Source organism: Canis lupus, chromosome 37, assembly GCF_048164855.1.
Source record: "Canis lupus baileyi chromosome 37, mCanLup2.hap1, whole genome shotgun sequence".
NCBI lineage: Eukaryota > Metazoa > Chordata > Mammalia > Carnivora > Canidae > Canis > Canis lupus.
The window spans coordinates 2727733-2755408 of record NC_132874.1 but is presented as its reverse complement, the minus strand read 5'-3'; the positions used below and the strand labels follow the sequence as shown (position 1 = coordinate 2755408).

The 27676-nt window shown below is 38.9% G+C and overlaps 1 protein-coding gene across 9 annotated transcripts in view; it reads right to left on the bottom strand.

The window, feature by feature from the left end:
• SLC17A2 (solute carrier family 17 member 2) overlaps positions 1 to 27676 on the bottom strand; it is a 79261-nt gene that overhangs the window by 9519 nt on the left and 42066 nt on the right. For 4 of the 9 annotated variants that reach the window (XM_072814072.1, XM_072814080.1, XM_072814074.1 and 1 more), the window contains exons 2-7: positions 22156 to 22444; positions 21094 to 21305; positions 19425 to 19653; positions 3153 to 3303; positions 2119 to 2229; positions 944 to 1155 (exon numbers count right to left, since the gene is read on the bottom strand). In XM_072814072.1, coding sequence (XP_072670173.1) covers positions 944 to 1155; positions 2119 to 2146 — 240 coding nt within the window. In that variant the 5' untranslated portion in view covers positions 2147 to 2229; positions 3153 to 3303; positions 19425 to 19653; positions 21094 to 21305; positions 22156 to 22444. Of the gene's footprint in view, positions 1 to 943; positions 1156 to 2118; positions 2230 to 3152; positions 3304 to 3393; positions 3560 to 6343; positions 6716 to 19424; positions 19654 to 21093; positions 21306 to 22155; positions 22445 to 27676 lie in introns of those variants that run through there. The other 5 variants (XM_072814073.1, XM_072814076.1, XM_072814078.1 and 2 more) reach the window with 5 other exon arrangements.

The window sequence follows — 27676 nt, the reverse complement described above, 5'->3', positions numbered from 1 at the left end:
TGATGAGAAACTAATCAGGGCTCTGATTTGCTCAAAGACCTTCCTTGGGCCACTGATAGTAGATATGAGTGTGCTGAGAAGAGAGGCCAGATTCTGGAGGAACACAGCACATCAAGAAAGAAGTTTGGCAACTCGAAGGTATACTGGAACATTAAGCATGAGAATTTGAATGCATAGAATGAATGATGGTGAAAAGACTGGAGGGAGAGAGGTCATTATAAATAAGCTGGGTCCAAGGCAATAAAATCGTGAAATACAAGGGTGACATTAGGAATGTACAGTAAATGATAGTTTAAAGGAAAAATTTAAAAATAGGATATAATCATGATTCTCATATGATATTGTGATAAAGATTTTTGTTTATCTCAGTAATCAATGAGGAAATTGGTAAGATGTTACAACTGGTCCAAAGGGAATTCAAAGACAGAGAAGTAGGAATTAATGCTGAATTCGATTTTAAATATATGGCAAAATTGGCTTACTCAACTGAGGGGCAAGTGAGGAGTGTATCAGTTGATTTTCCACAGGACAAAAATCATTTGCAGAGCTATGAGCAAAAGTCTCTTGCATTACTACTTGTTATATAGAACTTAGAGAGTTGCAGAATAGCCCCAAGACAATGAAAGGTGCAGAAGTCTACATAGAATCTGGCAGAAGGCGCGCTCCGTGCCAAGTTTTTCATGGAAGACACCTAATATTCTGTTCCTTTGTAGACGGTTTCACAATTTTTTTCTATAGTCTCCCCACCTTGTAATCATAACAATTTCAATGAAGAATTATTTTTATCACAGAAGTAAGCAATATGTCAAAAACAAAATTCCAGTCTTATTTTAGTTTGTCATTGGTACCTCATGCTTCTCTAACGCATAGAATCAAGATCCTTCCGTTCAAACTGGGTTTTCCCTCTCAACAAAGAGCACCATTCTCCATGATAATTACTTACCTCTGTATTAAACTCCTTCATAGATCTGCTGGGGTTGTTGACGGTGTCTGCAAGAGGTCCTTCTGTGGAGGCATTGGGCAGACCATGCAGCTGAGTGCTGTTCACCATGGCAATAATTGCAATGCTCAGACTCACACGCTGGGTAATCATGGTGAAGTTTGAGAAGTGCATGATGAAAGCCAGTCCATAGCGTAATGAACAGAACTCTGGACCTAGAGGACGATATGAAAGTACACAATGAGCATCCTGACTGAGGCCACCTTTTTTCCACTTCTCCCATGGCTAAGCCTGAAAAAGACATCAGAGACCTCACTTAGCTCTACTGCCCTTTTTCACCAAAAAAACCATGACTATAATGCTCCTTTGTCATATTCTTTAGTTGGCTGTAAGAAAAGCAATCTGGGATCTTACAGTCAAGTAAAGCAAATATGACTTTTTCTGGAGGTGTGGGAAGCAGACTGTAACTATAGGAAAATCTAAGAGTCATGTTTTCCCAAAATCAAATGAATGGGGGAGATCATGACAAAGCCAGTGACAAAACCCAAGTCACCCAGCTGCAAGTCAGAGGTCCTATCTGTTTTACATATCTATTCACCGCAAAGCTTGGATGTTTGTATTTGGATAACTGCTTTTGAAGGAAGCTAATCAAATCTCTAATCTGAGAGAGAGTATGCCTAATTGAACACCTCCACTGACTCCTTAGTGTGATATTCACTTAGAAACATTTTTGTTGTGTGTCACTAGACTCTGCCTGCACATGTGTTCAGCTTTTAAAAAACTAATGTGGAGAACCATTTTTACTGAGTTTGTAAGTGATATGGCACTGGATGAGTATTCAATATGCTACAAGAACAACATATTTTTTAAATTTATTTATTTATTTGGGAGAGAGAGAGCAGGGTAAGGGGCAGAGGGAGAGAGAAAATCCTCAAGTAGACTTCCTACTGAGCTCAGAGCCTGATGTGGGTCTTGATCCCAGGACCCTGAGATCCTAACTTGAGCCGAAATCAAGAGTTGGTCCAATGTTACACTGAGTTTACTTTGAGTTTTCATAATGGGTGACATGACTTAAACAAACAAACAAACAAGAAGGGAAAGGAAAAGAACAACCTTGGAGGCAAGTGTCTACTCTTCATTAAAGTAGTCTGCAAACAAGAGGGGAGGGGAGAGTTTACCTTTCTTGGTGGAAGACTTCTCATCCATTTGGCTTCTTTGGGAAGTGGTGGCACACTCTGTGGTGGACTTTCCCTCTGCCCTGAATCTCTTTTACCACAACTGGTTTTTATCTGTGGGAAAAACAACAATCCAAAACATGACACACAAACATATCTAGAATTCTAAGAAAACCATCTATAAAATTACATTGAGTGGGGCTTTCTGCTACAATTACAAATAAATCTAGTTATTTTGACAGGAAAAGAGAATTCATGATCCCCAAGTGGACATGTTTAATTTGATATCTGTACACTGATCAAACTCTCTTTGCAGATACATATACTTACTTCTTTTAGGAGATATCCTTATTCTCAGAATACTGTTAGTTTTGCAGCCATCCCTAAATTGAAGCTTCTATGACTTTATAAGTAATATATCATGCTTATATTTCATCACCCAAAACTCTGCATTCTTTCTGCACATCAATTTAATGAGAAATATCTGCACCCTTAGGTATGTTCATATTCTGTGACTTTAGAATAGAGGCTTATAAGGAATGATAAGATGAAGAGTTTTATCCAAAGTTTCTTTGCAGTATTAGTTATTACAGCTTAATACTGGAGACAAATTAACCTAACAAAAAGGTTTTTAGTGAGTCAATGTTAATTGATCCTTATGATGGACATTATTAAAATAATGTCCCCAACATGTGGATACTCTAGTGTACAAAGCAGTTGCTGTGCTTGTGTTGATACCTGCATATCCACAGAAAAAGAAGCAGATTCATACAAATGCCAGCAGTGGCTAATTCTGCATTATAGAACTTGGTGGTCACATTATTCTTTATGATTTTTCAGATCCACCTAGTGATTTGTTTTTTTTTAAACAAATCATAGATACTCATTTTATACCCAGAGGAAGCTAATTTGAAAGAATGATAATTAGCCTTCATTAGCAAAGACAGGATAACCTTCTTTCTGCTTGCCAAATGTCTCTAGAATTCTAAGAATAAGATTTCCCCCTCTAAGTTTTGAAATTTTCTTTTTTTATTTACCTGGACCTAAATAAATGCCCAGCTGCTAAGCAAGAGAAGGTCAGCACCAGGAAACATGTTGACTTTTGTCCTGCTGTGGAAGGCTTTCGAGTCTTGCTAACTTCTGGACGATATCAGGAGCCTGATTCAGTGCTTTTCACTCAGATCCTAGCTGAAGCAAAATGGAATGGACACCTAGTTTACCCAGAGTTTGGACCATTTTCTATCTGATTTCCCTTAATGTGAGTTCCCCAAGACTTACCTGAAGGGAACTTCTTATCTGTACATGCAGCTACTAGTATCCATACTCTACTTACAGCTTTCCCAGCAACTTCTCCAATCAATCTGAACTCTAGAGCTGAAAGATGCTCAGAGATCCTCTGGCCCAACCATTCAACTTACTGACGAGAAAACTGCTGTGCAGAAATCTGAGGAGTTGACACCAAGTCACACAGTTTACAGAGCCAGCACCCGGTCTCCTAAAGCCCAGACTGGTGCTTATCCTATCTGTGAACACTACTTTCCCTTTATGTTCATATTTTAAGCTCAGCTTAGAACACAATATGGTAGTTTCATTTTGAGGTATTCTACAGGGGGATTTATATGGCTTTAAATGGTTTTAATCATTTATTCCAGAACGAAATTTGATGATGAAAATACTTTCAAGTGGAGCTTTGAATTTTAAGAGAATAAAAATGACTTTTTATTACTTTTTTTTTAGTGGAATTATATCACAAACCTCTCACTTAGTCCTTCCCCTTCCACCTGTTGTCATCATCGTTATCATAGTTTTCATGATTTCACACACTGTTTTGAATTTTGCCTCAGTTGCTGATTTCACTTGTTAATTTCCTACTTCCTTTGCATTAGACAAATAGAGAAATTGAGCAGATATCACAAATCACTCTAAACTAGAGTCTCTAAGTGATGTAGTAATAGAAACTATTTTGCTAACATAATCACAAAAGCATATGAAATGATGGGGTCTGAGCCCTGTTGTGACTAGCACTCAGAGACAGTGGGTTGAGTCTGAGCCCAGTCATAAACACTGTTAAGGACCTGCCCATTCAGGGGTGACACTTCTAAAAACTAGTGAGTCCCAGTGTCAAAGCTGTAAGTAAATATAGAAAAATTGAATAGACATTCAATGAAAATTCTTTTAAAAATAATTTGATGATACAGTATAGAATTGTATTTTATATAAACTTAATAATGTAGACAATATGGCTTATACACAAGCAAAAGAATAGGGCTTTTTTCCTATTTGCCTCCATCTGGAACTCACTGCTTTGTTATAGTAGTCTTTCTATTGCTCTTAGATTTCTCCTAATCCTCAGCCCATCTTGCATCATCTCTGTTAGCCAAGTCCCCCAGTTTACTCAGAGTAAATGTTACATGTGGTTGAAGAGTATGAACCTCCAGTTCAAAGGGCATCCAGGGACCAAACTTTTCTGTGCCATTCACAATCTGAGTAAACCAGGGCAGGTTTCATCAGCTACCCGAGCTTTAATTGAATAGGAAATAGAAAAAAGCAGCACATATGGAGATGATATTATTTCATGGGACTGTTGTGAGTGGAAAAAAAAAAAAGGTATGATGCATGCCTTCTAAATGTAAAATATGCATCATAAATGTTATTGATACAAACAATAGCAATAATAATCAACAGTCAAGATTGGCACTAAGGCCCTCTCAGGTTAGTAAGTACAGATTTACAAGAAATAAAATACATTCCTGTAGACGTGCTCTTGATTGATTGTTCAATTGGTTTCAAACATTTCCTTTTAAAAGAGAGTTCTTCTGGGATGCCTGGGTGGCTCAACAGTTGAGTGTCACCTTTGGCTCAGGGCATAATCCTAGAGTCTCAGAATCGACTCCCGCATCGGGCTCCCAGCATGGAGCCTTCTTCTCCCTCTGCCTGTGTCTCTGCCTCTCTCTCTGTGTGTGTCTCTCATGAATAAATAAATAAAATCTTTTAAAAAATAAAATAAAATAAGGTTCCTCTGAATGAGACCTTGGGAAATGGGGGAAGAAGGGATGTATCTTGCTACAAACATCAGAGAACTCAGGAAGAAGCAATGTCTTCCATGTTAGTAAAACTGAGGGCCCTTTTTATCACCTGTCTACCTTTCTGAAAGATTAGTAGTGCTGAAATAAGACTGGTTATTCCAGTAGGTCATTTATGTCAGGCTGTCAATTCACTAATGGATTTAATCATGAGAAAAAGAAAAGAAAAAGTGTATCAAGCACCAATAGAGGGTGATCCTAGAAAGCAGGCTAATGCTCAAATCAGTGCAGTTGGGTCACTGCCTCCCGGGACTCACAGCTCAGCTCAGCGGGAGATCTGTAGGAGTGCCTGTGGGCCTTTCCTCCAACCGTAGGCTTCTCTTCCAGGAGAAGAGCCCAGCTGCGCTTTGGACTAGGGACCTTCTCTGGCAGGTTGGGAGAAGGCAACTTCACAACGTTTTCACCTAGGGCTTCCCACCATAGCACCATCATACTAATCTCTCTGGGTACCTCTCCTGAGCTGTCCAATGAGGGCAACAAACGGGGTGAGCAACAAAAGCATACATGTTTTTCTTGCCCTTAATATATTTTTTAAGATTTTATTTATTTATTCATGAGACACAGAGAGAGAGGCAGTGACATAGGCAGAGGGAGAACAGGCTCCCTGCGGGGAGCCCGGTGTGGGACTCTATCCTAGGACCCCAGGATCACGCTCTAAGCTGAAGGCAGATGCTCAACCATGGAGCCACCCAGGTGCCCCTCTTGCCCTTAATCTTAATCATGACTTCATATTCTCCTTTCCTTGAGAGACAATTTCAAATATACGTAGAAATCTGAGAAGACTCATTTGCCACAGCCTCCAACCCCAAACCTTGTTCGTTCTGATCCAGTATTTCATCCCACAGTGAAACCCATCCAACTCATCAAGGTGTCACAGTTAATACAGAATCCTCAGAGAAGGCATCATTGCCCAGTGTCCATTGGCACTGGTGGTCTCTCAAACCTTTCTCTAGAGTATCGATTGAATTGATTGCATGTTTCAGAAAGTCTCTTCATTTTGGAACCAGAAACCGTTTCCAGGTGGGAATCCTTAAACTGCTGTTAATGGTTTTCTTCTGACTCCCCCTCAGACTGTTCCTTCCCTTTAATGGATCTCTGATTGATTAGTAATTATCCTCCAACCCAAAAAGAAGAAAAGCACTTACCTTCACCATTAAACCAGTATTTTAAGCCCTAGACTATAAGGCTACTTGAAGAATTTTCTGTCCCTTCCTCCCTTTCCAATAATTCCAGAGTTTCACAAGGATAAATAATGAGCCACGTGGCAGTCAGACAGCCTCAGGTCCAGCCCTGCATCCTCAGAGCAGAGCACCCGGGTTTGACTCTGCTGATTAATTTTTAACCTCATTTTCAAGTTTTTACTGATACGAGTATCTCAAAAGGTGACATCATGTTTTTCTGCTTTGAACTGTGCATACAACCAAAAAAAGTCAACAAGCATTTTTCCTGAAAGGAAGGTGGCATGGTATGGATGAAAGACCAAGGCTCTTGGGATTGGAGAGATGATGTGAACCCCACCTTCACTTCCTCATATTTTCTTTCTTTCTTTCTTTCTTTCTTTCTTTCTTTCTTTCTTTCTTTCTTTCTTTCTTTTTCTTTCTTTCTTGATGTTATTTATTTATTTGAGAGAGAGAGAGAGAGTATGAGAGGGAGGAGGGTCAGAGAGAGAAGCAGATTCCCTGCTGAGCCGGGAACCAGATGCCAAGCTTGATCCTGGGACCCTGGGATCTTGACCTGAGCCAAAAGCAGATGCTTAACTGACTGAGCCATCTAGGCGCCCCTTTCTAGAATTTTCTGTGGCTTTGGACAAGTCACTTAACCCCTGTGAATTTCACTAGTAAAGCAAGGGTTATATCACTCAATTCATGTGTTATTATGCAAATTGGATGAAATACTTATGCTATGCTAAATACTTATGCTAACTGGTATGCTAACTCACTGGTAGTCAGTCTTCAATAAATGAGACATTTCCACTAAGAGGTTCTGGTAAGTTGTCTAGACTTTCCTTAAGCTTTTAGTGCCCATGTTCTAATAAACTTTGGCTAAACTGCTATCTTCTCATGATGATGCTACCCTGTGTTGGGGAACATCATCAAAGACATGTGACCCATGAGCTAGGCCTGGGCACTCAGAGGCTCCTCAGCATCTCCTGGGAATGTGGGTCCCATTTGCCTTTTCCACTGCCAGAAGCTGTAAGGACGTAGCCTTGAGATGGTGATGTGGTGTTGAGCCTACCTATAGGATACACGACTGAGCCCAGTTAGGGCCTCTTCATAAACTTCTAAGAATTGGAAGATGGGTGCAGAAATCCATTCATTTTGCTGCCTCCTATGATAAGCATCTTTCCCTTTGCTAATATTAAAACTGCCACCGGCTGACTTGGAGTGGCCTGCTTCTGTGTTCAGTCTTTCCTTGTCCTCTGAGTACAGGGGCCAGTTTCAGATAATACTCAGGATGCTCCCAAGAGGGCTACAAACCAACACCCTGCAGTCTTCCTTCCTGTTTTTTATCCGAGCCTTAAGTGCTCCAATCTCTGCTTGACTCTTGATTCTTGGATTGCATCTTATTTATGAATTTTATTTTGTGGTCCTTGGTTGTTACTGGATATTTCCAACTTGACTCTTATAAAATGAACTGCCTTAGTTGAGTTGTCCCTGTGGAATGGGTCCCACCATACTTCTTGGAATAGTCTACTGGGGCCAGCACCTTAGTTTAGCTACTTTGTTTCTTTGTATTAGCTTCCTGTTGTTGCTGTAATAAATTAACACAAAGTTAGTGACTTAAAACAACACATATTTATCCTCACAGTTCTAGAGGTCAAAAGTCCAAAATGAGTTTCACTGGGCCAAAAATCAAGAGGCCTGCAGAACCACCACACTCATTGGAGGCTTTATGGGATAATCCATTTCCTTACCTGTTCCAGCCTCTAGAGGTCACCACTAGCTTTCCTTGGCCCCTTCCTATATCTTCAAAACCTCTTTAAACCTAACTCTGTTCCATTGGACTTCTTAAAGGGGAATTTTAAGAGTCCCCCTTAAAATTTCTTGCGGAGCTGGTTTGGAGGTCACATATTCTTTCAGTTCCTGCCTGTCTTGGAAGCTCTTTATCTCTCCTTCTATTCTGAATTCTTGGTTGCATGTTCTTCTCATTTAGGACCCTGAATATATCCTGCCAGCCCTTTCTGGCCTGCCAGGTCTCTGTGGAGAGCTCTGCTGTTAGCCTAATACTTCTTCCCACAAAAGTCAGGGATTTCTTGTCTCTTGCTGCTTTAAGGATCTTCTCTTTATATTTGGAATTTGCAAGCTTCACTATTAAGTGTCGAGGTGTTGAATGGTTTTTATTGATTTTAGGGGGGATCTCTCTATTTCCTGGATCTGAATGCCTGTTTCCCTTCCCAGATTAGGAAAGTTTTCAGCTATGATTTGTTCAAATACATATTCTGGACCTCTGTCCCTTTTGGCGCCCTCGGAACCCCAATTAAACATAGATTTTTCTTCCTCAGGCTGTCACTTATTTCCCTTGATCTATCCTCATGATCTTTTGTTTGTCTCTTTTTTCCTCAGTTTTCCTCTTTGCCATCAACTTGTCTTCTATGTCACTCACTCGTTCTTCCACCTCGTTAACCCTTGTCGTTAGGACCTCTAGTTTGGATTGAATCTCATTCAATTGATTTTTAATTTCTGCCTGATTAGATCTAAATTCTGCAGTCATGAAGTATCTTGAGTCCTTTATGTTTTTTTCTAGAGCCACCAGTAGCTTTATAATAATGCTTCTGAATTGGCTTTCTGACATTGAATTGTAATCCAAATTTTGTACCTCTGTGGGAGAGAGGACTGTTTCTGATTCTTTCTTTTGAGGTGAGGTCTCACTAATTTGGGGAATATAAATAATAGTGAAAGGGAATAAAGGGGAAAGGAGAAAAAATAAGTGGGAAATATCAGAAAGGGAGACAGAACATGGAAGACTCCTAACTCTGGGAAACGAACTAGGGGTGGTGGAAGGGGAGGAGGGCGGGGGGTGGGGGTGAATGGGTGACGGGCACTGAGGGGGGCACTTGACGGGATGAGCACTGGGTGTTATTCTGTATGTTGGTAAATTGAACACCAATAAAAAATAAATTTATTATTAAAAAAAAAACCTAACTCTGACCCTACTGCCTCTCTCTTTATAAGGACCCTTGTAATTATATTGGACTCACTTGGAATATCCAGGAGAGTCTTCCCATCTCAAAATCCCTAACTTAATCACACGTGTAATATGCCCTTTGCCACACAAACTGACATATTGACAGGCTCCAGGGACTAGGACGTGGAAATCTTTGAGTGGAATTATTCAGTCCACTTTTAGGGCAAGGAGGAATAGCAGGGAGAACTGAAAGGATAGTTCCTTCCTTCCTTTAATGAAAATTTTGGTTATTGACTTATTATAAATACATCAAGTACTTGATGTTTAATGAAAATAGTTAAAAAGAAGACGGATGACTTTTTTTTTTTTTTTTTTTTGCCTAGTGAAGAAGAAGATGTGAGATTTTCTCATTTGCTCGAAGGCACAACATGACTTGGCAGTAGTTCTGGAAGAAAAAGTAGAAAAGAGCGGATCCCCCAAATAGGGGTAAATGTGCTAAAGAGAAATAGTCCACAGTGTCCAATGCCACAAGTAAGATTCAAACTGTATTCTTCAAGTTGCATATTTTGTTTAAATAGTGTAATTGTGTAGTTGAGTTTTGCAAGCTCTTTGGAGGGATCCTGTGTGTTTCGAAAGCCGCTATATTCACAGCTCCTGGCACAGCATTTGGCTTATAGTATGTATTCATTAAACATTAATTTACTGAGAGGATGAATTCTTGAATCATGCTCCCCATCAAGAATCAAGATTTCTGTAGCTGCTCCAAGCCCTTCACCCTCTTCATGATTTTCACATAACAAAGTATTGTTAAATCAATTCCCTCTGGGAGCTCTGTATAGAAAGAACAAGTATCTGTAAATTACTTATAAATATCAAGTGTAATGTAGCAGAAAAGATCAGATGTCCTTAGAAAGTTAGCTCTCTCTGGCCTGGCATTAACAGCTGTTTCCAATCAGAGCAGATTAATTCCACACTCTTTTTTGAGAATTTACTGTTCCAGATGTGATAACACTGATTTATTTAAGATCTGACCTGTGACTCCACAGAGGTTGTAGTCCACTGAGTGAGACTATACATAGACAGACAATTGGGATGAAAAGTGAAGAAAACAAACAAGACACACAGGAACAGAGATACTGGGAGAAAGCAGCTGAGGACCCTGCCAACCACACAGGGGTGTCAGGGGAAGGCTTCCAAGAGGAGACACGGCTGTGATTAGTCTCCACAGGTGATGTGGGTGAGTCAGTGATGTAGGGGAAGGACCTCCCGGAAAGAGCAAAGGCCCAGAGGTTCAGTGTGGGGAATTGCAATTGTTCAACAGGACCAGAGATTAAAGTGCAAAGGCATGACAGTGATTTGGAGAACTGACTGCAAACATAGGAAAGATTTTTTTTTAATCATTTGCTTTTCCCAGTACTAGAAATAACTAACTAGGAATGGAAATAGAAAGGAGTTTTTAACGTTCTCTAGCAACAAAAATTGCAGGAGTTTTTGGAACAAGAACATCATTCAAATAAGAAAAGTGTGACTCAAGGAAAAGAAAGCAATAAAACTTTACTAAAGCACATAAAGCAAGATCTGGCTAAATGGAACTATGTATTATATTGCTGGGTGGGAGCACTTAATATAACAGTATTAATCCTCTCAGAATTAATAGATGTATTCAGTGAAAATCCAATTCAAAAAGGATAACTGGAAGGGCGACCTGGAAAGAGCTTGAAAGCCCATCAGTGGGAGACCAACTGAACAGATTGCAATACACCTTTATATATAAAAGAAGTGGGGTGCCTGGGTGGCTCAATTGTTGAGCATCTGCCTTCAGGTCAGGGCGTGATCCTTGGGTAATGGGATTGAGTCCCACATTGGGCTCCCTGCAGGGATTCTGCCTCTCCCTCTGCCTGTATATCGGCCTCTCTCTGTGTGTCTCTCATGAATAAGTAAATAAAATCTTTAAAAAAAAAAAAAAGTGAGCAACAGTTTAAAAGAATCAGTTGCACCTAAACCATTGGATTTGGATGCTTTTGTATAATGTCATATAATTTAAGTGAGTAAATCAGATGCAGAGTACATAGGAAGGGAGTCCATTTTCTTTTCTTTTAAAGATTTTTATTTGTTTATTCATGAGAGACGCAGAGAGAGAGAGAGAGAGAGGTAGAGACCTAGACAGAGGGAGGAGAAGCAGGCTCCATGCAGAGAACCCGATATGGGACTCAATCCTGGGATTCCTGGATCATGCCCTGAACCAAAGGCAAGACGCTCAACCACTGAGCCACCCAAGTGTCCCAAGGGAGTCCATGTTTATCTAAATATTTACACATAAAAAACCCAATATCTAAGTATCTTTGTATGAGATTCTATGAGTCAGACCTGGCTGTTAACTTTAGTTATCTGGTTTGGGTAACTAATGTGTTGGTAAAAAAACAAAAAAACTATAAAACTCCACAAAAAGGTGACTACAAAAAAAAAAATCAGCATTTATAGCCCATGCCTATAGAATTATGCATGTATATATGCATAAATACACATGTATATATATTTGTTGATGTGTGCATGTACATACACAGGTACAGGAATGTATGTTTATGCATACATGTACACACACATATATATTTTTTAAATTTTTATTTATTTATGATAGTCACAGAGAGAGAGAGAGAGAGAGGCAGAGACACAGGCAGAGGGAGAAGCAGGCTCCATGCACCGGGAGCCCGATGTGGGATTCGATCCCAGGTCTCCAGGATCACGCCCTGGGCCAAAGGCAGGCGCCAAACCGCTGCGCCACCCAGGGATCCCCACACACACATATATATTGAGAGAAAGCGAGAGAGTTACAGTCTAATATCTAAGATAATTAGTTCTGTGGACAGAGATAAGCCTGACTTTCTTACTTAGGTTTTTCCTATATTGTTTAAAGTTCTATACAAAGGGCATTTATTTGTTTTGTAATCAGAAAAAGAAAAAAAAGCCCATTTTGATTTTAGAAAAACCCAAAGCACCCAGGTCACTCCAAGTCAGGGAATAGTGGGAAATCTGTGGGAGAAGTCAACAAGACCAGGTCACAAAGGCCTTTTATGTAATATTCAAGAGCATGAATTTTACCTCGTGGTTTTTGTACTTCCTCAACACAAAAATCTATGTGGACACAGAAATAGGAATGCATGGGGAGTGTGCTGAGACCACAGGAAAAGCACAAAATATTTTTCTGAAAGGCAGATTTTATGTAATACTTTGAGAAACATGTGTTTATGTGTCTTAAATAGTTTTGGTCAATGCAAAATTTGTATGAATTCTACAAGGAAAAATACAGAGACTTAAAAAAAGAGTCCATGCTGGGCTTTTTTTGTGTTTGTAACCCAGATCCACTCTGTAGTTAAAAATCATCTAGTGAGGGACACCTGGGTGGCTCAGTGGTTGAGCATCTGCCTTCAGCAGGGCGTGATCCCGGAATACCAGGATCAAGTCATCAGGCTCCCTGCATGGAGCCTCCTTCTCCCTCTGCCTGTGTCTCTGCCTCTCTCTCTCTCTCTCTCTCTGTGTGTGTCTCTCATGAATAAATAAATACAGTCTTTAAAAAAAATCATCTAGTGGAAAAAAAGAAAAAAAAGAAAAATGACTGGGAATTATTAAAATGTTTTAAGCAAGTGTGCGGCATGATCAGGTATATACTTTTAGGAAGTTTAATTTGGTGGTTATGTCTGATGAATGATGGTATGTACATCCCTAACTGAAAAGTACTACAAAGTGAGAAACTCAAAGTGAGAGGAACAGAATGAAACCAGACTTTTGTGTCCAAGCAGGAGGCAGATGGATATAAGCAATGAGGAGGACACACAACGGACCACAGGAACTTCAGATTATGTCATTCTACTTCACTTCCCTAAGTGAACATCATAGAACTTACTCAAAATCTGGCTGCAGGGGCACCTGGGTGGCTCAGTGATTGAGCCTACCTTTGGCTCAGGTCATGATCCTGGGGTCCTGGGATCAAGTCCTGCCTATGTCTCTGCCTCTCTCTGTGTGTGTATCTCATGAATAAATAAATAAAATCTTAAAAAAAAAATCTGGCCGCAAAATAACACTGAGGTGGAAAGAAGTTGATAAATGGAGAGGCCTCCAGATCAAAGTCCCCAAGGATTTAAGCAATGCCCACATTTGCCTTAAGTCCAGAAAGCAAATATCCCCAGGGGCTCTCAGAGTAAGTAAACACATATTATTTCTATAAGGCCATAGGCCTATGGGTGGGGCTTCTACCTCAGGTGTAGTATGCACCATATGGAAAAGGCTGATTTTGCCTCGTTGTTCCAGGTGAAAAGGAGACTATGGAACCTCTTTCTTACCTTTTCCCTAGACCTGCAACCTGATCACACCTTTTGAGACCTAAGGCCCCAGGTGGCAAGAAGAGACAAAGAGGGACCAACCAAGTCCAAGTATACCCAACCAACCAAGTATACCAAGAAAAGAGCAGCTTTTGCTAGAATTTTAAGATAAAGAGAGACTCTTAAAAGTTACCATGGAAAGCTAACAGATTATCTATGAAAGGAACAACTTTTTATCCAATGGAGGAGTACCTCAACAATAAAGTAGAATGCAGCAAGGGAGAGACAGAAATCATCTGTATTTGTCCTGCTCAGGACTTGCAGTGTTCTTATAATTTGAGAAATCCAGGTTCCTGATTCCAAAAAATTCTTGTTATCTCTCCAAATACTTCTGCTTTTGCTTTACTGGATTGACCTATAACAGGCATACAGAATCCTTTATCTATCTTTGACTCTTAACTGCATTTGCATATACATGTTTTTCTTGTCTTTCTCTTCTGTTCTGCATTCTGAGCAAATTCCTCAAAATTTTCTTCCACTGCCTTAAGGCAGCACATCTGAAATTCAATGTGCATATGAATTACCTGGGGAATTTGTGAAAGTGTTGAGTATCTCAGTGGGTGTGGGTTGAGCCTGAAGTTTTTTGTTCTATGAAACTTCTAGAATGATGCTTATCCTGAAGTTATTAGCCCATTGCTACTTTGTGTAGAAATGCTCTTATACTCTCTTCCACTATATTTTGTCTATAATTCAGTCTGGGAATAATATTTAGCCTAAGATTTATTTCAGCAATAAGCTTTCTTCTTTCAAGGTCTATATTTTTTTTCTAGTATTTCTAAATTTTTAGAATAGTCAGTTTTTCTTATTTAACTTTGACCTATTTTAATTTCATAATTTTCTGGTGTCTATGTGGAAGTGAATCTTTCATTTATTTCTTTAAGCATCCTAACCATAGTTATCTTTGTCTGACTTTAAAATTATTTTCATCTGGAATAGATTCATAGGGCATTTGTTGAGTTTGATCACTGTCTTTTTGGTTTATGTTACCTCATGAATTTTGAAATTTTGGTGTGCAAACAAAATTTCAGTGTTTTTACTTGTCTGTCTCCGAATCTCTTTCCTCTTCCTTCTCTCTCTCCCTCAGGGCTTACCCAGCACTTTATTGTGTTGCCTTCACCTGCGTTTTAAGGTTGATATTCTAGAACCATGCCAGGTTTTATACTAACATTCCAGGTCTCCTGTCTTGCAATGATATTCCAGCCATCACAAATCTGGTCTCTGATCCTGTAGGAAGCTTAACTGAGATTCTAGCTGCCAGCCTCAGTCTGTATTTGCCTCTCTACCTCTTCAGGACTATGTCTTGCTAAGGCTTGTAGCCCTAGACATATCAGGCTACAGATTGGTCTGCAGCTTCCTTTGTGATGTGGCAGACAGACTTAAAGATGCCTCCATGATCCCTCATGTCTCCTCAAGTCCATGTCTATGTTTATGTCCTTGAGTATGGACGTGACCTCTGATTTGCTTCTAACCAATGGAATATGACAAAGGTGATGGGATGTCATTTCCACAATTATACTGTGTTATATTAAATTATCCCCTGTCTTGTTAACAGATCTGCCTCTCTGTCTCTCCTTTGCAGGCTCAGAGGAAACAAGTGGTTGTATTTAGGAACCCCCATATAGGAAGAAACTGTGGGCAACCTCTACTAAGAAATTTAAACTTTCAGTTCTGCAGCTGTAAGGAACTGGATTTTGCCAACAGTCTGAGCTTGGAAGTAGCTATTTCCTGAGTTATGTTTTTGATGAGACCTCAGAATAAGTTAACAACTAGATTGCATTAAGGTGAGACCCTGAAGCAGAGAACCCAGCTAAGCCATGCTTCAACTTTGGATTTATGGAAGCTCGGTCAAGGAAAAAAAAAAAAAAAAAAAGCAGCATTGTGGTAAGCCAGCAGGACAATTTTGAATAGCTCTAACGTTTGGTTCATCGGAGCCTTGGAAGTAAAGGAGAAATAGCATAGAGTGGAAAAAAATATTTGAACCAATATGGACTGAAATCATCTCAAATACAATGAAATACAGAGTCAAGATAATCAGAAAACTTTAAACAGGATAAATCAAAAAAAAAAAAAAAAATCCATGCCCAGGATGGATTAGAAGTACAACATGCTGTTCTGAAAGTTCTCCTCTCAGTTTCAAAAAGAGAAATAGTTTGGGGATTCCTGGGTGGCTCAGCGGTTTAGTGCCTGCCTTTGGCCCAGGGCATGATCCTGGAGTCCCGGGATCGAGTCCCACATCGGGGTCCCTGCATGGAGCCTGTTTCTCCCTCTGCCTGTGTCTCTGCCTCTCTCTCTCTCTCTCTCTCTCTCTCTCTCTCTGCGTGTGTGTGTGTGTCTCATAAATAAATACATACATACATACATACAATCTTTTTTTTTAAAAAAAAGAGTGAGAAATAGTTCAAAAATAAGCAAGCAAAAAAAAAAACAAACAAATAAACAAGGCAACATAAAGCCAAAGAGATATAGACCAGACCATGGGAGTGAGAGTGAGATTTGATATTCAGAGGGGTGTGTGTATGTGTGTGTGTGTTTGTGTGTTTGAGAAACAGAGACAGAGAGACAGAACTCTAGTCTCAAAGGGAAGAACCGAGCAGCCTATCTCCTTGGGATCCCTTCATCTCACAGCCTAGAAGGCGCAGAGTCCTCACTGAACGTGAGCCTGGTCATATAGGTCAAAGGTCAATGGGACTTGGGGGTTTTTTAAAAGACTTATTTTGAAAGATTTCATTTATTTATTTTGAGAGAGACAGGGAGAACATGAGAGTGAGGTGAAGTTTAGAGGAAGAAGCAGACTCCCAGCTGAGCAGGAAGCCCGACGCAGGGCTTGATCCCAGGACTCTGGAATCATGACCAGAGCCAAAGGCAGACATTTAACGAACTGAGCCACCCAGGCACCCCTAAAAACTTATTTTGAAATAATTTCAAATTTACAGAAAAATTGCAAAATAAATATAAAGAATTATCCTATACCTTTTACCTAGATTTACCGATTGTTAATATGCCACGTTAGCTTTCCTTCTACCCATCTATCTATTTATAGATCTGTGTCTCTATATATAATTGCTGAACCATTTGAGGTAAAGTTGCAGATATCATCCTCTATCCTTAAACATTTTATCTCCAAATTTTAATTTCACTAGCTGTTTTCATGATGTTCTCTCTTAACATTTCCCACCCCACTCCTAGTCTGGGATCACACACTGCATTTAGTTGTCATTTTTCTTTAGTTTTTTTTAATCTGGAAAAGCTCTCAGCCCCTTCATCTTTCACAATAGTGAGTTCTTAAAGGATACGGGGGAGGTGTTTTGAAGATTACTTGAACTTTTAAACATCATTACAAAGCGGCCCTGGGGTCCAAAGATTTCTTGGCTGTAGAGTTTAAAACAGGTGGAAGATCATAGGAGTCACAGAAAAGGGTCCAATCCAAGGGCTGATGGCCTTCTCGTCCCTGCACTGCTAGTTTGGGCATTGAGCTAAGGACATGGCAGCACCTCCATAACCCTGAATGGTGTTGAAGATGTTGAGGTGTCTTAGGGGTGGGAGATTCCTGGAAAGGGAGGCTGTCTGAGATTGAATTTGGCTATACTAAGAGTCAGGGGATGGTTGTAGTCCATCTTGGGGTAAACTCCACCTCAGAGTAGGCTCTGTATGCAGGTAAGGGGTCTCTAGGACCTGAACTTAGTCTGTCTGGGCCCCCTCAAAGGGAGACGATTTGGTGAGGAAGGGGAAGAGCCTAGCCTGGGATGAGTAAACCAAGCAGAGTCATTCTCCACCTTCCCCCAGTACCCCAACTCAGTGGTGGTTATGAATTTTAGCTACATGTAAACATCCTATAAAGGAAATGTGCAGAGCAGAGGAAGGAGATACAAGTTTTGCTAGATGCCTCACTATGTCAGCCCGGATTTATTTGAAACCAATCCTCCTCATGGACTCCATGCTCTTGGTTCTGGAACTTCACTGAAGACAGCAATTAAGGATGTACTCTCATGTAAGAAAATGCTTTTATTTATTTATTCATGAGAAACACAGAGAGAGAAGCAGAGACATAGGCAGAGGGAGAAGCAGGTTTCCTACAGGGAGCCTGATGCAGGACTCAATCCCAGGATCCCTGGATCACGACCTGAGTCAAAAGCAGATGCTCAACCACTGAGTCACACAGGTGCCCCCAAAACATATAACATAAAAAGAAAAATCAATCTTTTTAGCGTTACAAGTTTATATAATTCATAAAAAGGACTTACCATGGAATTGTTAAAATAATAAACATTCCTACATGGTTAAGCATTTGGATTCTAATCATTCACTTATGCACAGGGGTGGAAAAATTGGGTTACAACAAACTTTAAACTTGTTATAAAAACTATTGCTAATCAGAAAATAAGTTAAAGCATCTAAGTGTACTTCTGGTTAGTATGTAATAATATTTACTTTCCAAAATCCAATTTAACATAGCATTTCAAGAAATTTAAAATGTGTCTGTTTGGGGGTGCCTGGGTGGTTCAGTTGGTAGAGCATCCAACTCTTTTTTTTTAATAAATTAATTTTTTATTGGTGTTCAATTTACCAACATACAGAATAACACCCAGTGCTCATCCCATCAAGTGTCCCCCTCAGTGCCCGTCACCCATTCACTCCCACCCCCCGCCCTCCTCCCCTTCCACCACCCCTTGTTCGTTTCCCAGAGTTAGGAGTCTTTTATGTTTTGTCTCCCTTTCTGATATTTCCCACATATTTCTTCTCCCTTCCCTTCTATTCCCTTTCACTATTATTTATATTCCCCAAATGAATGAGAACATACACTGTTTGTCCTTCTCCGACTGACTTACTTCACTCAGCATAATACCCTCCAGTTCCATCCACGTTGAAGCAAATGGTGGGTATTTGTCGTTTCTAATGGCTGAGTAATATTCCATTGTATACATAAACCACATCTTCTTTATCCATTCATCTTTCAATGGACACCGAGGCTCCTTCCACAGTTTGGCTATTGTGGACATTGCTGCTGGAAACATCGAGGTGCAGGTGTCCCGGTGTTTCATTGCATCTGAATCTTTGGGGTAAATCCCCAGCAGTGCAATTGCTGGGTCATATGTAGGGCAGATCTATTTTTAACTCTTTGAGGAACCTCCACACAGTTTTCCAGAGTGGCTGCACCATTTCACATTCCCACTAAAAGTGTAAGAGGGTTCCCTTTTCTCCACATCCTCTCCAACATTTGTGGTTTCCTGCCTTGTTAATTTTCCCCATTCTCACTGGTGTGAGGTGGTATCTCATTGTGGTTTTGATTTGTATTTCCCTGAAAGAATCCAACTCTTGATTCCAGCTCAGATCATCATCTTGGAGTCATGGGATCAAGCCCCGAGTCAGGCTCCACGCTCAGTGGGGAGTCTGCTTGAGATTCTCCCCCTCTCTCTGCCTCTCTCCCTGCCTGGCCTGTGAGCACAGTCTCTTCTCTCTCATATACATAAAATCTTTTAAAAATAATAAGATAGAATGTGCCAGTTTAGTTGTATTTATTGAATAAAATTAATAATAGGTATCTCTTGAAAATAAGAGCTCCAGGAACTAAAAAAATACCATAAAATTTCTGTCCCATTTCCTTATTAGCACAAACAAGTATCACTTTTACTTAGTGAGCATTATTCAGTTAACTCAGAATTTCACCAAAGTACAAACAAAAATTTTATTAGAAATCTGAAACTCAAGAAAAGATAATATAACTGACCTTGGTCAAGTAAGTATCAATGCTTTTATTTGAAGGGCATGAGCTTGAGGTAGGAATCACTACATTTTCTCTTGGAGTAACATTTCTATCCAGCAGTAAACTACTAGTCAGATTTCCAACATAAGGCAGTTCCAAGACGGGTCTCATAGTAAGAGTGCTGTGGAAAGGTCTGTTCTGCTGTTTCTCCACCAGATATTTGGTAGTGATATCTGCCAGCCTCTCACTAGTCCTGTGAAGATTACACAACACAAATGCTTAGTATTTCATTTTTCTCCAAATCATTCCTAAATGACCTGCATTTTTTAAAGTTTCCGTAATAGTAAACAGAATGTGCCATTAAACAGTGTTTTAATGCTGAAAATGTGACAGAGCAGAGCAACTATATATAATCATAGGTTTAAAACTGTTCCAAAGGAGTATATATGATTCTAGGGATTCTTAACTAACAAGAAATTCAAATTAGGGGAGGGAAATAAATGGCTGTCCATGATGTACATGGATTGACAGGTAATACTTGCTACCTTCTGGAATGGATGTAACTACAAGATTCTGGAGGATGCCATTACACATATTTATATTTAGTAAACCAGTTTAGAGACATAAAAATAACATCCCTCAAAGACATTTTCAAGGATGTGCTTTCACCACTCTTGTACATTTCACTCATTACCTCAGAGAAATTGAGTATTTGGCACCAAGGAATAACTCAGACCAATCATCTCTAGGGGCCAGGTAGATCACAGAGCTGTGATCAGAAAGGACTGAAACAGCTCCAGAGGCAATTAGCTGATAACAGTTACCAAGGCCCTGGAGATAGAATCTGCCCTTTTTATCTTCCACATGCCCCCTCATGCCCACCATGATGCTATTTTTTAGCTACGTTGAGATTTATTTTTATTTATTTATTTATTTTTTAGCATTTTATTTATTTATTCATGAGACACAGAGAGAGGCAGTGACACAGGCAGAGGGAGAAGCAGGCTCCCTGCAGGGAGCCCGATGCGGGACTTGATCCCTGGACCAGGATCATGCCCTGAGCCAAAGGCAGACACCCAACCTCTGAGCCACCCAGGTATCACCACTTTGGGATTTATACTGCCTTTCACCCATATGTGAATCTTTCTGTATTTCACATGTACACCTTTATATAAATTAGAAAAGCTACAAAGGATAGTCCCCCCACCCCAAGGCTCTCTAGTAATAATACCAAAGATACAATCAAGAAAGTTAATTTACCAATCTGCCAGGATGTGCAGTATTGGCACTTGATCTTTTGGGTTAAAGATGTAATCTTCCAAAAACAAACTCACTAATATTTCTATTTAGGGTAATTCTGACAAACAATTTTATAATAATATGCTGTCCAAATTATAAAGCTTTAAACAATTAGTTTGTAAAGATGATGAGACCAGATGAACTGAGAATATTAAGGGGAAAAAATAAAGTCATATACCACCACCCCCCCAAAATGGAGGAAAGAGGCTAACTGTCCTGGATGAACATATAAAGTTAAGTTTATTTACAAACATTATTTTCCAAAATTATACTATTCAACTGGTTTTCACTTCCTTACTTCCTACTCATCTCATAAACCCATCTCCATAAAAATTATGCTTTAGAGACAAATTAATAAGCTAAATCTATTTTCTATGATTCTGTTTTAACTTACTTGCTCAGTTTATTTGTCAATGACATTCGAATTTTTGATTCCCCTACGTAGAGTTGCCTGTATTTTTCCAATTCTGCTTTATCTTCTTGAGAATTTTTGATTTTGGATATTTCAGATTCTAGCTCTTTAATTCTTAGTTCCAGTTGACCTCTTATTGAAGCATTATTACTTTCTCTTAACTGTTCTAAGTTTTCTTGAGATGCTGCTTGTGTCTAAAGCAAATTAAAAACACAGTTTTAAAACAGCTATAACCTGGAAAATTATAGTATATTTCTTTCCTTTAGTTGTGAGTCAATGATTCAGAGAGGAATTTGAGAAAAAAAAAAGGTTAAGTGTAAAATATTTATCATCAATGTCACCTGAATTAAATCTGAATGATAAAAATAAAGTTCAATCATTCTTATATTAGTAGTAGTGTGATCTGATAATTCAAAGAACAAGAGAATCAATTAAAAATTTTAAAAAGTGCATAGTACAACCTAAGAATAACCCGATTCTTGATTTCTTCTCAGAGCATGTTCTCAGGGGTCCTGAGGCCAAGCCCTGTGTCACACCCAGTATGGAATCTGCCCAGGATTCTTTCTCTCCCTCTGCCAATCCCCCTGCTCATGCTCAATAAATAAATAAACAAGTAAATTAAAAAAAAATAGAATCTTAAAAAAAGAAGAATAACCCAGGAATGGAATATGGAGCCCAGTGCAGGGCTTGATTTCACAAGCATGAGACCAAGACCTGAGCTGAGATCAAGAGTCAGCTGCTTAACCAACTGAGCCACCCAGACACTCCACGGTAAAAGTTTTAAATCACAATTTTTTTTCTTTTCCTCTTAATACTCTTGATTCCTACAAACTGGTCTTAAAAATAAAGTGATTCTCAGGAGATCAATTTAGTGAGAATAATGATGAAAACAGAAATCTTTACAGGAAGGAACGAATGCCTCCAGAAATCTACCAAACAGATTGCTGTAAAGGAAGCAGAGGCAACATACACAATGCATATAACCAAAGTGTAATTTGTAGTGAAATAAATGCAAGCATATCACATACAGATTAATAAATTAACCTGTAAAAATAGATTGACTTCTTTTAAATTTTCTACTATAACCAATCTTGCTCTCTCTTCAATCTCCCGTTTAGACTTTTCTATTTGACTGTTCTACCACATTGACTTCTAAATGACTTCTGAGGTTTACTACTTTTTGTTCCAACTTCTTTTTATTCTTTTCTAGTTTTTCACATTTCCTCTCTGTTGCTTTCATAGATAATAACTCTTGTTGAAGAACTTGATTTTTTGCATCCAGGTGTAGACATCTTGAAGATTCAGTTTCCAGTTTTGCTGTAAGATCATCAATCTGCATGAATAAAACAATACAGTTTGGAAGTGGAGTGAAAATAGTTTAACTAAAAACTATAACCAACATTATTTTTAAATATTTTATTTTTAAGTCTCTGAACTGAACTGTAGGCTCAAATTCTTAATGCCAAGATCAAGAGTCACATGCTCAGGCAGCCCTGGTGGCTCAGTGGTTTAGTGCCACCGTCAGCTTGGGGCGTGATCCTGGAGACCCATGATCAAGTCCCACATCAGCTCCCTGCATGGGGCCTGCTTCTCCCTCTGCCTGTGTCTCTGCCTCTCTCTGTGTCTCTGTGCCTCCCATGAACAAATAAATAAAATCTTAAAAAAAAAAAAAAGAGAGAGTCACATGCTCTAAAGCGTAAGTCAGCCAGGGACTCCCATTTTAAAATAAACTCACTTGCAATAAAATATAATCTATATTGTAGTAGAGTCTTAAAATGTGAAACCTTGAAGAACTTAGAAAATCAAGAACAAAGTTAAAACCACTAGGAGTTACTAAAATAGATTTCTGCTATCATTGTCTTTGCCACACAACATTTGTACTTCATTTTATGCTTTTATTTTTCTATGACTGCTTCGGATATTTCCTCCATAAAATACCTGTAAGTCACCTCTTAGTAGAAACTCTCTTATACAGACATTTAATTTAAATAAAATTTTAAAAAAGAAAAGAAAGTCTCTTACCCTTTCCCCCATCCTAACATGCCATAATTTTTTAAAATTTATTTATTCATGAGAGACATAGAGAAAGAGAAAGAGAGGCAGAGATACAGGCAGATGGACAAGCTCCACAGGGAGCCCGATGAAGGACTCGATCCCAAGACCCCAGGATCATGCCCTGAACCAAAGACAGATATTCAAACCACTGAGCCACTTGGTTGTCCCAATACTCCATTAATTTTTAAGAAGTTTTAGTAATATCATATTGACTTATGTAAGTCTGAGAAAATAAATGCTTCCTAAGAGAAGCCTTTGAAAATAAGACTCTAATTATCGAATCTATAAATACTGATTCTAATGCCACAAGCCCTTTTCTGAATTACAAATGATTTACACTAATTTGAATTGCACTCCCAGGAGAAATGATTCTCAGGGTTAAGAAATCACACCTCTCAGTATAAAAATTTAGTGAGATGAATCATATACTTTTGGACAAAAATAAAGAATACCTAACTGAATAGTGTTATCTTATAATCCTCTGTTACTTCCCACAAAACAAGAGAACATACTAAGCAACAAAAACAACCAAAAACCTGACAGATTTTCACTGATGCTGAGTTGTGAAGAACTTCTTTCTTCTGGATATGATTGATAAGACAAGGTGAGTGGATGTGGCGGTTTTATAAATTCTTTGATACTTCGCCCATGATAATCCCTCCCCTTAAAATGTGCGGACCTTAGTAACTGGTTTCCAGTGAATAGAATTCAGCAGAACTGCTGTGTGATTTTTAAGGCTAGGTTAAAAAATGTGATATAGCTTCCATCGACATTCTTTTTCTAGGGAAACTAACCCTTAGAATCTAGCTGCTGTGGGGAAGCCCAGGCCACCTGGTGTGTCTTCATGTAGACATTTCAGCTGAGACTGACCCAGCTAACATCCTAGCCAAAAGCCAGCTTCAACAGCCAAACATTTGTATGAACATGGTTTTAGATGGTTCTAGTCCCCAGCTTCCAGTCATCTCAGCTGATACCAAATGAAGAAGAAATGAGTTGGCCTTATTCAGCTTTGCTTAAACTAAACACTTGTGAACCAAATAAATGCTGTTTTGAGCAACTAGGTTTTGAGGTGGTTTATTATGCAGCAATAATCAACTGGCACAGATAACTGATATTAAAAATAGGGTGCTGCCATTAAAAAAAATTAAACCTAAACCTCCTTTGAACCAAGAGATAGGTGGAACTTGAAAGGATGTAGAGAAGAGTAAGAATGAAAACCAAAAGAGCTTCCAAGAGACTGTTAGTGGAAACCTGATGGCCCTTGAAGAGGCTGACAGCAAGGGTTCTAGGTAAGTGAAGAAAATGACACTAGAGGAAAAGGAACTCATGCCACAAACCACTTGAAAGTAAAATTGATATGAAAAATAAACTAAAGAAGGTCTATTCAATATGAAAGAACCAGGACTAACTGGGTTCAAATATTTTTTCCACATTTATGGCCTTTCCATATGCTGAATTGCCAAATAATGCTAAAATAAAGAAATGGATTCTGGGTCAAGAACAAATCCAGGAAAACATGGCCTATGGATGAAGCCAAGACTATAAAATGTTTTTTTAAGACCTCAGAAGGACTTAAGGTATGCCTCAAATTTCTTTAAGGATCTTAAGAGTATGAGCTTCACAGGAGACCTCAGGTGAAAAGTTTATCTCAAAAAGACCTGGGAGAGTGGCTTTTCTACTGACATAAAATCCATTGATAGTCACAGAAAAACTCAAAAAGTTAAGAAAATTACTGCATCAAAAACACTGTTTGCGAGTCTGGACTAAAAGAGATAGCACAGATTGAAAATAGGTCTTTGGGTCTTAGAAGTCCCACAGGGAGGAAGCAGGCTGAAAACACAGCTGCAAACACAAGTCACTTCTTAAGGACAGAACCAAGAGCTCAGAGGGGACAGACAGCAAAGAGCCATGAAGAAAAATTTCCATGGTTAAGACTAAGTCCTCACTGAAGAACTGATAGCATGCATTAGGCTGCATTTCAAACCCGCTATGGACTAGTGTGATTTCCATCTTCTTTCTGAATGTAAGAGTCTTTAGCAAGTTACCAGAATGTTGTGTTTTCAGTAGCAGAGAACTGTCTCTTTAATTCTCAAGTCTTCATTCCTATTGAGAAGACTTGCACTCAAGGGACTACAGAACCCTGGCACCTTATCCCCACTGCACTTGATTAAGATGGCAAGTTCTTGGACTCCATCCTGAACCCGATGCCATGATAACTGAGATTTGTGGGAGGTACTGGGAGGAGATGAGTGTATTTTTCATGTGAAAGGAATAATGAAAATTATGGCCGGTGGGTAAATTACACTAAAAATTTTGTTCTTTAAATGTGTCAATAGGTTTTAAAATATTCCATTAAAAAAAAAAAAAGACTGTGGGCTAACCTTAGTAACTGGCTACTAACGAACCGAATATGGTCAATGTGATGTGTGTATTCCAAGGCTAGGCTACAAAAGGCAACACGGCTTCTGCCTTGTTCTGTATCTCAGGCTGCTTTCTTGGAATTTAGCTCCTCCTCTTGTGAGGAAGCTCAGGCCACAAAGTGAGTCCATGTGAGCCAGTGTAAGCATTTTGGCTTGCTTGCCCTAACTAAAATTCTAGGCAATAGCCAGCATCAACAATACCAGACGTGAAGTTTTTCTCTTGGTTTTTCCCCATTTATGATATTATTTGTGCATTTTTTTCATATATTCCCTTTATTATTGAGGTATGTTCCCTCTAAACCTACTTTGTGGAGGGTTTTTATCATGAATGGATGTTGTATTTCATCAAATGCTTTTCCTACATCTATTGAGATGATAATGATTCTTATCCTTTCTTTAATTAAGATGGTGTATTACACTGATTGATTTACAGATATTGAATCACCCATGTAACCCAGAATAAGTCCCATTTGATCATGGTGGTGATTTTCTTAATGTATTGTTAGATTCAGTTTGCTACTATTTTTGTTAAGGATTTTTACACTAGAATATTGGCCTGTAATTCTCTTTGTGGTGTCTCTATCTGGTCTTGGTATCAGGGTAATGCTGGCTTCATAACATGAATTTGGAAATTTTCCTTCCTTTTCTGTATTTTGGAATGGATTGAAAAGAATGTGTACTAACTCTTTCTTTAAACGCTTGGTAGAATTTGCCTCTGAATCCATCTGGTCCTAGACTTGTGTTTGTTCTGAGTTTTTGGATTAGTGATTCAAGTCGTCTGCTGGTTATTGGTCTGCTCTAATTTCTTCCTGCTTCAGTTTTCATAATTTATATGTTTCTAGGAATTTATCCATTTCTTCTAGGTTGTCCAATTTGTTGGCATATATTTTTCATAATATTCCCTTATAATTGTTTGCATTTCTGCATTATTGGTATTTCTCCTGTGTCATTTGTGATTCTAATTGGGTCTTTCCCTTTTCTTTTTGATAACTATGGCTAGAGCCTTGTCAATTTTATTAATTTTTCAAAGAACCAGCTACCATTGATCTGTTCTATTTTTATCTTTGTATAGTTTATATATCATTTATTTCTGCTCTAATATTTTTTATAGAAGGTGGGGGGGACCGGGCAAAGGAAAAGGGAGAGAGAGAATCCTCCAGTAGATTCCTTGCTGAGGTTGGAGTCTGAAGCAGGGCTCAACTCCAGGACCCTGAGAACATGACCTGAGCCAAAATCAAGAGTTGGCCGCTTAACCAACTCAGGCACCCAGACACCCCTATTTTTGCTCTAATTTTTATTATTTTCTTCCTCTGCTGGCTTTAGGCTTCGTTTGTTGTTCTTTTTCTAGCTGTTGTTCTTTTTCTAGCTGCTTTACATGTAAGGTCAGGTAGTTTGAGATTTTTCTTGTGTCTTGAGGTAGGCCTGCATTGCTATATACTTCCGTCTTAGAATCACTTCGGCTGCATCTTAAAGGTTTTGGAAAATTGAATTTTCATTTTCACTTGTTTCCATGTGTTTTGAAATTCCTTCTTTTATTTCCTGGTTGGCCCACTCATTGATAGATGGATGTTATTTCACCTCCATGTTTTTGTGGTCTTTCCAGACTGTTTTTTGTAGTTGACTTCTAGTTTCATAGTATTGTGGTCGGGAAAGGTGCATGGTAGGACTTCAATCTTTTTGTACTTATTAAGGCCTGTTTTGTGGCCTAATACATGATATATTCTAGAGAATATTCCAGATCTGTATTCTGCTGTTTAAGGATGGAACATTCTGAATATCTCTTTAGTCCATTGCCCATGGCCCAGTGTGTCATTTAAAGCCACTGTTTCCTTGTTAACTTTCTGCCTATTTATATAAATGGGGTGTTAAAGTACTGAATTAGGGATTTCTATGCCTTCCTAAAATATCCAAATTGTACACTGTGTTCATGGATACTTTTGTGACTAGGAATAAAAGCAACTAATTCCAATTAAAATATACATATAAAATAAAAATAAAGTGCCATACAATTTTCTTGTATTATTACCAACTAGTTCTTTATGTTTGTCATTAATTGTTTTATGTATCTGGGTGCTCCCATGTTAGGTACA